Raw genomic sequence first — 15,632 nt, forward strand, 5'->3', positions numbered from 1 at the left:
GATGTTGGATAACCATTTGTCTGAAGTGGTGTAGCTCAACTGAGGAAGTTCTTTGGTGCTGTCTGAGCTCGGTGGTTTTCTTTACTCCAACTAGGTAACCTCCTATTCAACTACATCCTACTATCTTCTCTGTTCCTCTGTAGGCACCTACACCTTGGAGAACCTGCGGCCTGGTGCCCTTCAATCTTCTGTGCAGAAGTGCAGAAGGGATGAACAGGGCAGCCATGAAACTCTTCAATCTGCTGTCTTCACAGGTCATGATAGCAGCATGAAGAATTATGGGCAATTCCATCCACCCTGGCCAATGTGGTGGAGAGGTCCTTTGGCCATTGTGTGACCCAAGGGTAACAAGTGGGATAATTAGTATATTTTTGAATGGTCACCCTCCAGTTTTTTTAAAAAGATAATTTCCTCAAGATGGGTCCAAGATGGGTCAGAAGCTAAGTCAAATCAGAGCCAGATGGGGCACCACTAGGAAATAAATGTGTCCATGAGCTTGTCAGGAATCAAGCGTGACTTTAAGGAAGTCCCTCTCTCTGTTCTATTTGGTATCATTAAACCTAATGATTAAAATTAGCCTGTTTATTTCTTGCCCAACCCTAACGCCAATCAAATCATTAATTTTATATATAAGAAAGCCCACTTCAGTTTATTTTTCCAGGGTGATGGCACTGCAATGTTTAAGCATCTCTGGGTAAGGGTGAGGGTAGCTTAGAGGCAAAGTTGAACATTTAGTAAGTAATCTTATATAGGGATCTCCTCTTTTAAGACTTGTGGACTTCAACTCCCAGAATTCCCCAGCTGGCTGGCTGAGGAATTCTGGGAGTTGAAGTCCACAAGTCTTAAAGTTGCACGGCTGGCTGAGGCATTCTGGGAGTTGAAGTCCACAAGTCTTAAAGTTGCACGGCTGGCTGAGGCATTCTGGGAGTTGAAGTCCACAAGTCTTAAAGTTGCACGGCTGGCTGAGGCATTCTGGGAGTTGAAGTCCACAAGTCTTAAAGTTGCACAGCTGGCTGAGGCATTCTGGGAGTTGAAGTCCACAAGTCTTAAAGTTGCACGGCTGGCTGAGGCATTCTGGGAGTTGAAGTCCACAAGTCTTAAAGTTGCACGGCTGGCTGAGGCATTCTGGGAGTTGAAGTCCACAAATCTTAAAGTGGCCAAGGTTGAAGCTCCCTGACCAGAGGTGGGTTCCTACTGGTACGTTTCAGCCGAATAGATAGTAACTTTGACGGACACGTGACTGTACCGGTTCTATCCTCGGTGGCGCCATCTTGATTTCCTGTTCTGCACCTGCACAGAACAATCTTCATTGGAAAAATGTTATTCTCCCCCCTTTTAATGTTGTGCACATGCACATTTTTTGTGCAAATGCACGCAACATTTTTCGGGCGCCGAATCGGTAGTAATGGTGGCAGGAACCTGCCCCTGACTTGTAAGAGGATTCTTAGATAACTGAAAAATTCTCTGGTTATTTTCTCTCTCGCTGCCTAGAACAACATCCCCGATTTTTAATTCACTGTTTATCTCATGGGCTCAGTAATCTCAATTCCAGATGTCTGGACTTCAACTCCCAGAATTCTCATCGATGGCCATATTGGCTGTGGAATTCTGGGCTTTAAAATTCACCTACTGGGAAATCAACAAGGATGGGAAATTTGAAATCTGATCTAAAGAGTGGATCTCCCAAAAGAGACATCGCCCCTATTCCTACCTAAAACCTTTAGGGAAAAAAAAAAAAAGACACATTTTATTACCTGAAATTGGAAATCAAATGAAAAAAAAAACATTCTGTCCTAACTCTGCAAAAATCTTACATTTTAAAAAGCTGAATCATATGATGCTGTAGTAGAGGAAAACTGCCCCCTTGCCTGTGTAGAATTTACAGAGAGAGCTACGCAGGGTTTAAAACAAATATTTTTTTTTGTCAAGGTAGAATTATTTTAACAGTCACAAAATCAGGAACACAAACTGTATCCTGTATAGGCTAGGTTTCCGTGAGCTAGCAAACCGTGGTTAGCTGAATGCTGGCTAGGTGAATTAATCTTCTTGTTGGAAACTCGCAAAGCTCACCAAATTGTGTCCCGAGCCGGGAAGTAGCCAGCCACAGTTTAGCTCAGCAGGTTGTGTGTGAACCTGGCACGAAAGGTTTTCATTGGTAAAACCAGCAAAATTCAAACTCGGAACTCTGCAAAGAGAGAGAAGGAAAAAACTCGAGCGGAAAGGCATTTGGATGGAAGTCCTAAGATCACTTCTGTGGGGGGCGGGAAAGCACTTGGATTAAACCTGCATAGGTTATTTAGGATTGTATTGGACCATCCATCCTTACGGATACAGCTCGAAGACAGGAAGTAGGTTTATGAATTGAGGTTTTGCCCTTGTAAAGCAAAGCAAAATTTTGGATTTTGTGTGTGTGTGTGTGTTGTGTATAGAAACTCTCTCTTAAAGTGCATGTCTGAATGAGCCAGCCAACAGGTCTACGATGCAGGAAAGTCGCTTCACAAGCCACAAATGACAACAATATATTCGGTCCCCCCCCCCCTCACAACAGATCTTAATTTAACCAATCAGCAAACGACAAGTAATTTGATTCTTACAGATTGATGCAAAATCAGGGCGTTGAATAATGAACAGATGGAAACTTCCTTAGATTACGAATTAGCAGAACGTAACAACAAATTCCTTACAAAGAGTAGGCTGGTGATACAGGCAGTCCCCGAGTTATAACCGTTCGTTTAGTGGCCATTCGAAGTTAACGACGGCACTGGAAATAGGGACTGGTGACCGTTTTTCACACTTATGACCATTGCAGCTCACGTGATCAAAATTTGAACACTTGGTAATTGGTTCGTATTTACGATGGCCACAGTGTCCCGGGGTCATGATTCACAACAACAGTGGGGTAGAAAGATCACGAAATGGAGCAAAACTCACTGAGCACCTTGTATTCCCAAGCGGTGGAAATTTTGGACGACCATTGTGGGGTCGTAAGTCGAGGACTATTTGTATTGCAGAATAGAAATAGAATTTTAACAGTAAAATAGAAATGTGTTGTTCGGGGCTATATGTCTCTTTCTCGTAAACCTCAGCCCTTTAATTATATTCGCACAATATCTATCCCCGCAAAACCCCAATTCACAATATCCTAAATCAGGAGTGGGGAACAATGGCCGTTTTATGACTTGTGGACTTCGACTCCCAGAATTACTGAGCCAGCCATGGCTGGCTCAGGAATTCTGGGAGTCGAAGTCCACAAATCATAAAACAGCCATTGTTCCCCACCTCTGTCCTAAAACCACACGGGAAAGCCCTATCTAAGCTAAACACGAAATGTGTTAATGGGTTGTGTGAGTCAGCCAGCTTTTAAAACTGCGACACTCCAAATTCCACCGTGCATTTTGAAATTATTATTTTTTGCTGGGGGGGGTGGGTGGGCATTTGCATCAGAAGCGCCGAGGGGCTTCTGGGTTGGGAAAGATTAGTCGGTGGTATCACCGTTGCCAGTGGTGGGATTCAAATAATTGAACAACCGCTTCTCTGCCCTAATGACCAGCTGGGTAGGCGGGGCTCGGTGGTCGTGTGACCATGTGGGCGCAGCCAACTCGACGTCACTCAGGTGGATGGGCGCTTCGCCTGAGCTGTTACAATGTACTAAGGGTTAACCGGAGAGGCAGTTTCTGCAAGCAGGGCAATAAGGATTAGACTAGAAACACCAGAATGTTTCCTTCCTGCCTTCCTTACAGGATTAGCCCTACAAAGTAGAAAAAAAGACAAAATGAGATTTCTTCCAACAACCGGTTCTCCGAACTGCTTAGTAAGTTAACAGCCGGTTCTACCGCATAGGTGCGAACCGGCTGAATCCCACCACTGACTGTTGCCCTGGGGATGCCCATTCGGAAGATCCTTTCATATCCCCGGCAGGAGTTGGAGCAAAGAACGGGAGCTCAACCTTGTCCCGTGGCAATTCTTGGGTCTTGGACGCTGCTTTGCTAGCCTCTTGTCCAGGGTCCCGATTGCTCGAGCCCCGCCCTGTGCTCTTATTTGGAAAACGAACATTTGCTTCAAATTAGGAGCGCTCGAGATAGGTAGCCAGGCATCAAATGCCGCATGAAACACAGAGTGGATGGACGTTTAAATATCAAAGCATTTATAACCATCAAATGCTGTCCTACACACCCACACACCAGGTACCAAATACTGCCCAACGCAGATTCAACTATTGTAAGATCTCGGACACCGATATCATCTATCCCACCAAGGGGAAACTATTGCGAAAACATCCAAAGCAGGTCCCATCGTTAAAATTCCCAGGAGAGAATTAGGAAGAATTTTGCTTTTTTTTCCCCCCTTGTTGAGGGGTGGGGTGGGGAAGGATGGCGAACGAGGAATCATTTTCAGTTCCACGGTAATGCATTTCAAAAAGCTGATTTATACCGGCGAGCAGCAATCGTTTCTCGACATGCTTGTCGTCCTGGGAAGGACAATTGTGTACTTTAAGGAATTCGCATGATGGCCATTTACATAAAGAGCGGCGGGTGAGGGAGAGAAAGGCATTGCTTGGAGATTTCTTCACCCTTTTGTGAAGCGATACAGCGGAGACAGCTTCAAATCCACTTAGGATGAGTAGCTGGCCATCATCATCATCATCATCATTATTATTGTTATCTCTATCGTCTCTAAAAAGGCAGAACTAGGAGGCCGAAATCAGGCTTAAGAGTTCCAACCGACAGGAGGAAGTCGGCAAAGAGTAGTTGCTTGATGCAAAAAATAAAGAGATCCGCAGGTTGAAAGTGGATCAAAGAAAGTTTGGATACGGGCAGGTGGATGAGAAGCCATTGTTGGTTCACTGAATTCCTCCGAATAGAGCCAGCTGCTAACCCGTAACTGAAAAAAAAAATGCCTTGATGCAGGTTTTCAGCCAAATATTTCTCTTGAAGAAGCTTGTTTTCAAAAGCAGAACCGCTCTGCTTATCCGGAACGGCCTCCCGCAGAAGGACCAAGAGAAGGTCCACACCGCAAGGGAGACAAATCGATGGTCTCCTCGATTACTGGAAGCCTCCATGGTTTCTCCACCACGCCCTTGCTTGGCTACTGCTTCACGGTCTTGCTGGGCTCAGACGACTGCCGGACGTCGGTCCATTCCTGCATCGTGCTCTGCAAAGCTTGCGTCTTCTCTTTGTCCACCTGCACGTAGTCGACCTTCTCGTCGGAAGCGACGGACGATGTCGAGGGCTGTCCACAGAAAAGGGAAGAGAGGGGAGAAGTTGGGAAGACGTTCCAGATTTTGCATGGTTTGCTTTTCCATGTAAACCTAATGTCACCCGCTACGGCCGCCAGCCCCGTTTACTGTAGATGGGGAACAGCACTATATAGTGCAAGATATACTAGATTCCAGATGGCACAGGGGACAATTACAATACCTTATTTTATGGAAAGGTTATCCCCTGTCAGAGGCATCTTTGGTTCATAGCAAGGACTATAGGGCACCCCACCTGGTAGCGAGATTCCACCGCAGACATCCCACAAAACTGGGGAAAAGGGGTCCTTCAACTCTTAACTAACTGTAATTCGTAGCTCCCCAGATGCTGTCTCTGTGGTAGGGGGCCGCATGTCAGCTCTGGCCAGCCCAGAGGCCTGGAGCTGCCATTCAGGGGAGAACACTGGGCCAGCTGCCAAGACTCACCATCCCACCTCCACAAGCTGAAGAAACTTCTGCTAACAATCCATGATTAATTTCCAGGTGGTTTTCGCTCTGGCTCCCAAGGTGATGGGTGTGCACAAGCGCGGGGTGCGGTTTATCTTAATTACCAATGTAGCTATAAAAGGTGTTGGGAAGCACAGGGTGGCAGCTCTGACAATTTATTCATTGCCTTAGTGCTTTGTTGGTCAGATCGTGCCGAAGGAAGAATGCAAACTGCATTTACAAACCGTTTCTGTGTTTGGCTGGTTTCATTAACCCTTCGGAACCTGGCACCCAATGTTTTTCCAACTTCGCAACTTCTGGGACTTCAACTCCCAGAATTCCCCAGGCAGCCATGCTGGTTAAAGAATTCTGGGAATTGAAGTCCTCAAGTCTTAAAGTTACCAACCTTGGAAAAAGAAAACTGGTGTGAAGCATCAGAATACAACCCTCTCGAGAAAATGTTTTCTTTTGGTACCCCTCCCCTCAATATTTTATTTAACTAATAAAAAAAAATAGGAGAGATTAAAAAAAAAACCCACAACAATTTCAATAGCTTCGACACAGTACATCCTTTTCAACAAGAATAGAATACCTTAGAAATGATTGTACTGAGTTTATGTTGTTGGAGGTGCAGTGACACGAATATTTCAGTAAGGAGCAATTATATGTCGAGCTAGTTTGGTGTAGTGGTTAAGGTGCTGGCCTAGAATCCAGGAGATGGTGAGTTCTAGTCCCGCCTTTGGAATGAAAGCCAGCTGGGTAACCTTGGGCCAATCACCAGCAAAATGTGAATTATAGTCCTGTCTTAATGGGTCCTGGTCATTGGCTCAAACTCACCCAGTCAGATTTCATGCCTAAGACGGGACTAGAACTCATAGTCTCCTGGTGATTGGCCCAAACTCACATTGTCAATTTTCGTGCCTAAGGCGGGACTAGAACTTACCATCTCCTGGTGAATGGCCCAAACTCACCCAGTCAGATTTCATGCCTAAGGCAGGACTAGATCTCATAGTCTCCTGGTGATTGGCCCAAACTCACCCAGTCAGCTTTCATGCCTAAGGCAGGACTAGAACTCATAGTCTCCTGGTGATTGGCCCAAACTCACACTGTCAATTTTCGTGCCTAAGGCGGGACTAGAACTCACCATCTCCTGGTGATTGGCCCAAACTCACCCAGTCAGCTTTCATGCCTAAGGCAGGACTAGAACTCATAGTCTCCTGGTGATTGGCCCAAACTCACACTGTCAATTTTCGTGCCTAAGGCGGGACTAGAACTCACCATCTCCTGGTGAGTGGCCCAAACTCACCCAATCAGCTTTCATGCCCAGGTCTAGAACTCACCGTCTCTTAGTGATTGGATCAAACTCACACCGTCAGCTTTCGTGTCTAAGGTGGGACTAATACTTACTCCATCGTGGTGATTGGCCCAAACTCACACTGTCAATTTTCGTGCCTAAGGTGGGACTAGAACTCACCGTCTCTTGGTGATTGGCCCAAATTCACCCAGTCAGCTTTCACGCCTAAGTTGGGACTAATACTTACTCCATCGTGGTGATTGGCCCAAAGTCACCCAATCGCCTTCCATGCCTAAGGCAGGACTAGAACTCTCTGTCTCCTGGTTTCTAGCCTGCCGCCTTTATCGTGATATCAAACTGGGTTGAGTTTGGGGCCCTTGTTGAGTTTGTCACTCAAGACTGGCAGAATTTCCATGCCGAGCTGTTGGGATTGGCTGAAAAGATTTCAGAACCTGGAACGTACCTTTCGGTGGGGCCCAGGTGAGCTGGGCTGAAAGTCCAAAGCCAGGTAATCAACACTCATGCTGCTCTTCTTTTGGGCCGGGCTACTTTTCCCACTTGGAATAGGGGAGGCAGAAACCGGGTTTTGCTAAAATGATAGCAATTAGGAGCCATCAGTCAAGCAGCAGCAAAAGACACATGTAAGCAATCAGTCAAAATTCCCATTACTTCTAAAGGAGTGGAGGGTGGAAGAGAGAGAAAGAGAAGGAGAGATAGTAGGAGAGGAAGAAGTAGTGTGGAGGAGAGGTAGGGGAAGAAGAAAGAGGTGAGGAGAGGTGGGAGGAAGGGAGAGAAAAAGAAGGAGAGGAGGGAGGAAGAGAAAGAAAGAGAAGGAGAGAGGGTAGGAAAGAGAAGAAAGAGGGTAGGAGTAGGGGAGAGGTAAGGGAAGGAAGAAGGGGATGGAGAGGAGGAAGGAAGGAAGTAGAGAAGGAAGGGAGGGAGAAAAGAAAAGAAAGAGAAAATAAGGTGGTGTCATAGCAGGTGCGAAGGATGGTAAACAAAGCATTCCAAACTATACTTTATAACCTCTTAAATGGAATAATAATAATATAAGAATGGCAAAGAAAAAGAATAACTATGTGAATGTATACCTATAACTGTATGTAAGAGAATAAAAGACAGTAAAAATATAAAGCACAATATAGGTAAATAATATCTGGTCATAAGTAGCTAAGTATAAATAAATAAAGAATTGTACATAAAAATGTATAACGAATAAGGAGATTATGAACGCAAGATAGAAATGTATAGAAGGGAAAACACTAACTGCAAAGAAACCGATACGGAACTGCGGTATGATATACGATGGAACTTATTGTTCCTATGTTGTTTTTAAGTCATGTGTTCGTTTCTGTTGATGTGCTTATGTGTTTAAAATAAATTTTTTTATATTTTTTATATTATTGTCCTCAGCGAGCTGCACTGGCTACCAATTGGTCTCCGGATGCAATTCAAGGTGTTGGTTATTACCTTTAAAGCCCTACATGGCTTAGGGCCAGCGTATCTGCGAGACCACCTACTGCCACATAACTCCCAGCGGCCGGTGAGATCCCACAGATTGGGCTCCTTCAAATGCCGTCAGCCAGACAATGTCGGCTGGCAGCTCCCCGGAGGAGAGCCTTCTCTGTGGCTGCTCCGACCCTTTGGAATGAGCTACCCCCAGAGATCCGGATCTTACCCACTCTCATGGCCTTCAGGAAAGCTGTTAAAACCTGGCTGTTCCGGCAGGCCTGGGGCTGTTGATCTCACTGTTTGAGGTCCAGCCCCGATTAGAACGAATGTGTGTGCTGTGTTTTTAAATCTGTCTTTTTTTATTATTTCTTTTTTTCCCCTTTTCTTTTTGGTTTCAAAAGTTTTATTTCTTTTAAGGCAAACATTTCATCATTCCTCAATCAGTAAGACATCGAAGTACAATTTCTTGTATGTCAAAATAATTCTAGTTTACCACCAAATTCTTGTCTAGCCTAATGCATACCCCTCCCTCCCTCCACCCTCTCCCCCAACCCCCCTCCACCTTCCTCCCCCCGCCCGACTTCCCAGAACCCGTACACGGTATGGATTTCTAACAAACACAGTCTAAAATCTATTGAGAAAAAAAAAAGAAATAAAAAAAATTAATAACATTCTACATTGACCTTAGCTTCTTCTTGCTGAACCAACTTTAAACAATTTAAATCATTTCTAATGTTAAGCATAGGCTAACTGGAATTTCTTGGCCCCGTATTTATTTTGTATATAGTCAATCCATTTTTTCCAGTCTCGTTTATATCTCTCATTTGAATGATCTTTAAGATATGCTGATATTTTAGCCATCTCGGCTAAGTTTGTGACTTTCAATGTCCATTCTTGAGTTGTAGGCAAGTCTTCCTTCTTCCCTTTTCTTTTTGTAAGCCGCCCGGAGTCCTTCGGGATTGGGCGGCATATAAATTTTATTAATAAAATAAAATAAAATAAAATAATAAATAAATCCAGAAGTGGCATTTGCCGGTTCTCCAAACTATTCAAAATTTCCGCTACCGGTTCACCAAAACCGGCCCGAACAGGCTGAATACCCCCTCTGAGACAAACCCAAAAATAGAAAGAAGCTTCCATAAAGACTTACCATGGCCACATAATTTTCTTCACTATCTCCTGAGTCGGTGCTGGTGATGCTCTGGGTTGAGGTGGGACGACAGTATTGAGAAAGGTTGGAGTTGAAGGCCTGGCTGAAATGAGATAATCCCGAGGAAACGTCACCAGGAGTCAGAAGAACAAGAGTTAGAAGGTGTTGGAATACAGTGTTTGTGTGTTTTATGCAACAACAGCAGCAATACTCAGTAGAATCAGAGTTCTGAGTTGTCAAATTTGCAAACAAAAGCATTGTGGTAGCTGTGTTACTGGCCATTGTTGTCTTTTATTCTGTTGCAGTCTTAGCAATAGCAATAGCAGTTAGACTTATATACCGCTTCATAGGGCTTTCAGCCCTCTCTAAGCGGTTTACAGAGTCAGAATATCGCTCCCACAGTCTGGGTCCTCATTTTACCCACCTCGGAAGGATGGAAGGCTGAGTCAACCCTGAGCCGGTGAGATTTGAACCGCTGAACTGCAGATAACAGTCAGCTGAAGTGGCCTGCAGTACTGCACCCTAACCACTGCGCCACCTCGGCTCTTTATAAGTCTTCTTTCTGTTGCTGTATCTTGCATCTATTTCTTAGTCTGTTATGACTGGGCCCATAACCTGTTAGAAATTCTGTATAGAGCCCTACAGAATTTCTAGCAGAAGGGACCTTGGAGGTCTTCTAGTCCAACCCCCTGCTCAGTCAGGAGATTGTACTGTTCCCGACAAATGGTTGTCTAACCTCCAGTGTTGGAGCACCCACAACTTCTGGAGGCAGGTTGTTCCACTGGTTGGATTCCTCCTCTGTTCTAGGTTGGTTCTCTCCTTCATTCGTTTCCACCCATTGCTTCCTATCCTGCCTTTAGGACTCGAGAGAGTTGTCAGAAATCCTATCTGCCAAGCGTGGAGTAGATGGACAGGCATAACCAAGTTTTCGGTGGGGAAACTGTGAGCATCTTAGACCAAACCAATTCCGAAAATGCTAGAGAATTCCTGGAAGCGTGGCACATTCAAACAAGACAATCAAAAACCCAAAAGGAAATAAACAGAATAACAGAATAGCAGAGTTGGAAGGCACTCTGGAGGTCTTCTAGTCCAATCCACTGCTCAAGCAGGAAACCTTACACCATTTCTGGCATATGGTTGTCCAATCTTGTCTTAAAAAGAGACCAAAATACTTCCCCACCAGCAATTGACACCCAAATGAGCAAAGATTAACACTAGACTAACAATCAAGTAAACAATTACCACAATCCAGTGACGTGCGGTGAGGTTTATGGCTGGTGAGGCAGCAATTTTTTTAGACTTGTGGACTTCAACTCCCAGAATTCCATAGCCAGGCATGCTCAGTTCCGATTTAAAGCAACAGGATTTGTTTTTCTCCTTTGCTAAATAAGTTTCCTTCTTTCTTTTTCTTTTTCTTCTCCCTTCCTCGCCTTCCTCCCTCTCTCTCTCCCTCTCTCAAACACACACACATACATAAAGTTTGCACCAGGAGGATGAAGTTTGAATTCCTCCCCCTCCCTCCGACCCACATGTACCTTTTCCAGCTATTTCAGAGAGGATTTCAACTCTGCTCTTGCCTGTCATCATGAGAAGGAAAAAAAATGTAAAGGAAAAAGGCGAGAGCTGAGGTCAGGCTGAGCTAGTTGCTGCCAGAGTCACCGTGGATGACTCTGCTTAACTGTTAAAAAAGCCTCTAAAAAGCGCCCTCTACAGGAGGAGGCAGGAGAACGACGTGCCTCACCTACGTCAGGAATTTTTCAGCTTTTAACCCTTGCTTGACTCTGCTCAAGTGATCATAAAATGCCTAAAGTCAGACTAGATGAGGCACGTCGTTCTCCTGCTTCCCCCTGTAGAGGGCGCTTTTTAGAGGCTTTTTTAAACAGTTAAGCATTAAGCAGAGTCATCCACTGTGACTCTGGGAGCAACTAGCTCAGCCTGACCTCAGCTCTTGCCTTTTTCCTTTTACATTTTGTTTCTTTTCATAATGACAGTGGTGAGGCTCTGCCTCCCCCTGCCTCCCCTGACTGCACGTCCCTGCCACAATCAAGGAACTACTATCTATGGCAAATGGTGTAGGGTCCTGCTTGGGCAGGGGGTTGGATGAGGGGGCCCCAACCTTTTGGGCCTCAGGGACCACTAAATTCATAATTTTAAATCTCGCGGACCACTAATAGGATCTGCCTAATGATCGGCTGGGTGGGCATGGCTAGGTGGTCATGAGACTGGGTGGGCGTGGTCAACTCGATGTCACTCACGTCAAGGGGCACCTCGCCAGCCTCTACTCGCCTCTCCCTTCCCAGCCACTCCTTGCCTCTCCGCCCGGGCTCCTTAGGGCCCCAAGAGGAAGCAGTTGCTGGAGCTAAGCAGCCACCAGGAGAAAGAGTTGGCAAAACAGTTCAAATTGAATCTGACCAAGAAGGAGGCTCTGCAGAAGCTCCTCACTGAGGACTAGGAGCATAGGCTTTCCAAGCAGAGGGAAGACCTGCAGGAGTTCAAGGCCAGGTGCTGGCACCTGGAGACTCAGCGGGCTGAGATGGTCAGCCAGTTCCAGGCCATGATGCAGTCCCACTGGAACGAGGCCCTCCAGGTCTTCGCCACCAGCGGCTCTTCCCTCCAGCCTTCGCCCAAAGCCCCCCACCAGGAGGTTAAAGCAGACCCCAAGTTGTAATTTCTGCCCTCTCCCGACCTCCCCGAAGGGGGAGACTCTCTGTGATTCATTGCACGTATCCATCCCAGGGGCCGTAGTTTGAAAACCCCCGATTGAGTAAAAAATATGCAAATAATTTTTCTGCGCACCACCCACATTTTCTCACAGGCCAGCAGTGGTCCACGGACCACCAGTTGCTTACTGCTGGACTACAAGACCTCCAAGGTCCCTTCTAACCCCGTTATTCTGTCTTTTGAAACAATGGCTGGCTTCTGATTTCATACCAAGCTCTATATGGGGATCGGGTGGGTCTGCCTTGGGGATGATGTGTGAACTCATCCCCCGTGGCTTGCAAATTCTGGGCTTAGCACAATGTCTGAGCTGGTGGACCGTGGGTGATTCAACAACGCTGACCTCACCAAGAGACAAGCCCACCCTTTCTCCTCCCAGACAATGGACTGTAATCTGAATTAGGGCATGAGAAATTGTCTGCAGCCGAACAGACAGTTCCATTCAACGGTTAATGGGTGGACTGCTAGCTCAGCCCCAGGGGAGGGGGGCTCCCTGTATTCGAAGGGTCGGGGGCTGATTTAGCATTAACCCGAATGCGCTTTGGGGAATCTGGCAGACCCAGGCCCTGTATTCTTAAAACAGCTGAGTATCTTCCCACAATTGGGCCTTTGCTCTTCGCTGCTACCCCACAATGGCAGGAAAAGATTGACTCCGTTTAAGGCAGCGGTTACCAACTGGTGATCGGTGAATCACGGGTCGTACGCGAGAAACTTTCGGTGGTCCGCAGAAAAATTACTTGCATTTTTTTATATTGCACTAAATCAAACTACGGTCCCTGGGATGGATACGTGAAATGAACGCTTGTAAAGGCCTAAGGCAGAACTAGAACTCACCATCTCCTGGTGATTGGCCCAACATCGCCCAGCCACTTTCATGCCTAAGGCTGGACTAGAACTCACCATCTCCTGGTTTCCAGTAATCATGATTAAACCTCTTTGAAAAAACAATGCAGTATTCTACTCACCCAGGTCTGGACCACGATTTTGTGACTGGCGATTTAAAGGGCAGTTCATCGATGACCGAATTGCCCCGGAGGTCAAGCGGGGTTGGTTTTGCTGGAGGAGAAAGAGAATCACAGTTAGGCTGAAGAGCTCCTTAAGGCTCCATTGAGCTGAAATTATGAACAGTATCAAAGCATCCTTCCAGCCACCCTACCTTCAACCACCCATCCATTCATCCTCCATCCCTCAGTCCTTCTTTTCATTATCCATCCATCCACCCACCCATTCATTCCTCCCTCCCTATTTCCTCCAATAATCCATCCATCTCTTCCACCATCCATCCATCCACTCATCACCCATCCATCTTTTCCAACATTCATCCATCAGTCCACCCATTCATCCTTCTTTTCATCATCCATCCATCCTTCTTTTCATTGATGCATCCATCCATCCTTCTTTATAACATCTATCCATACTTCCATCCATCCATCTAATCATCCATCCACCTATCCTTCTTTTCATCATCCATCCATCCATCCATCCATCCATCCATCCATCCATCCATCCACCCATCTGTCCACCCACTCGTTCTTCTTTTCATCATCCATCCATCCTTCTTTTCATTGATACATTCATCCATCCATATTTCTTTTCATTGTTCATCCATCCATCCTTCTTTATAACATCTATCCATATTTCCATCCATACATCTATCCTTCTTTTCATCATCCATCCATCTATCTTTTCCAGCATCCATCCACCCATCTGTCCACCCACTCGTTCTTCTTTTCATCATCCATCCATCCTTCTTTTCATTGATACATTCATCCAGCCATATTTCTTTTCATTGTTCATCCATCCATCCTTCTTTATAACATCTATCCATATTTCCATCCATCCATCCATCCATCCATCCATCCATCCATCATTCTTTTCATCATCCATTCAGCCATCCTTCCTTATATCATCCATCCATCCATCCACCCACCCACCCACCCACCCACCCATCCTTTTCATCATTCATCCATCCACATCCACCCACTCATCCATCCATCCATCCATCTATCCATCCATCTATCTTTTCCAACATCCATCCACCCATCTGTCCACCCACTCATCCTTCTTTTATCATCCATCCATCCATCCATCCATCCATCCATCATTCTTTTCATCATCCATTCAGCCATCTTTCCTTATATCATCCATCCATCCACCCACCCACCCACCCATCCTTTTCATCATTCATCCATCCACATCCACCCATTCATCCATCCATCTCTTGCACCATCCATCCACCCTTCATTTATTCATCTATCTTTTTGAGCATCCATCCATCCACCCATTCATCCTTCTTTTCATTCATTCATTATTTATCCATCTTTTCGAGCATGCATGCATGCATCCACCCACTCACCCATCCACCCACCCAAGTCTTCACCTTTCCGATCAGGCTTAAGGTTGCGGTTAATGGGTGGGGGCTGGATTTCACTCATCCGCCTCAAGGGCTGAGTGCTGCTCCCTTTCTGAGCTGGGAAGGTGGAGGAGGCGTGGGCCATCATGTCCAGGTGGTGAGGCCCAGGACTCATGGGGATGTAGAGGTGCTGGGAGCTGCCGTTGGAGCGCTCCATGTTCTGCAGGAGGGAAGAACCTGGGTTCATGGGGACATAGTTGTCTTCGGAGTCTGCGCTATGGGAACGAGCCACAACCGTTTTGTTCTGCTGGGAAAGAAAATAAGAAAGTTGAGTCAGAAGAGGGACCTTAAGAAAACATTCCATTCCTAGAGTGGTAAGGCAGCCTGAATTTTAGCTTTGCTTGTTTAAGACAAGTTTCTAGTCCTTAAGACTCTAAACCAGTGGTAACATTCAAATTTATTTACTACCGGTTCTGTGAGCATGGCTTGGTGGTTAGGTCCTGTGACTGAATGGGTGTGGCCAACTCAATGCCACTCATGCCCACGCCCACTGAGTCACATGCCCCCACCACCACCAAGCCACGCCCAGAGAACCCGGTAGGAAAAATGTGTGTATGAGTTTGTCCCAGAGGTGGGTTCCTACAGGTTCGCACCGGTTCGGTAGAACCGGTTCGTCAAATCTACAGAACTGGTTAGAAGAGGTTCCACCAGTGGACCCGGAAAGCAGGCCACACCTACAGAAGAGGTTCCAACATTTTTTTGAAACCCACCACTGGTTTGTTCACAGCTGCTCCCTTTATGGTCCTCCCACAACCACCTCCCTCTCTGGGTCTACCTTAAAGGGACAGGCTGCAGCAGCTCTGCTGTGAATGGAGGGAGAAACGTTCGGATTGTCTCTGCTGCATTTAACGTTGAATTCTGTGGCAGTGATAATCCGAACGTTTTTCCCTCCATTCACAGCTTCCTCCATTCACAGCAGAGCTGC

General features: G+C 46.1%; 1 protein-coding gene across 1 annotated transcript in view; it reads right to left on the minus strand.

Annotated features, from left to right (window-relative positions):
* Positions 1–4,342: 4,342 nt before the first annotated feature.
* The window catches only part of LOC116510139 (GRB2-associated-binding protein 2-like), a 92,987-nt gene continuing 81,697 nt past the window's right edge, over positions 4,343–15,632 (minus strand). The window contains 5 exon segments of the mRNA XM_032219565.1: positions 4,343–5,229; positions 7,438–7,563; positions 9,577–9,679; positions 13,260–13,350; positions 14,675–14,954. Of these exon segments, the coding sequence (XP_032075456.1) occupies positions 5,086–5,229; positions 7,438–7,563; positions 9,577–9,679; positions 13,260–13,350; positions 14,675–14,954 (744 nt within the window). The 3' untranslated portion in view covers positions 4,343–5,085.

This window comes from Thamnophis elegans, chromosome 6 (assembly GCF_009769535.1).
Source record: "Thamnophis elegans isolate rThaEle1 chromosome 6, rThaEle1.pri, whole genome shotgun sequence".
NCBI lineage: Eukaryota > Metazoa > Chordata > Lepidosauria > Squamata > Colubridae > Thamnophis > Thamnophis elegans.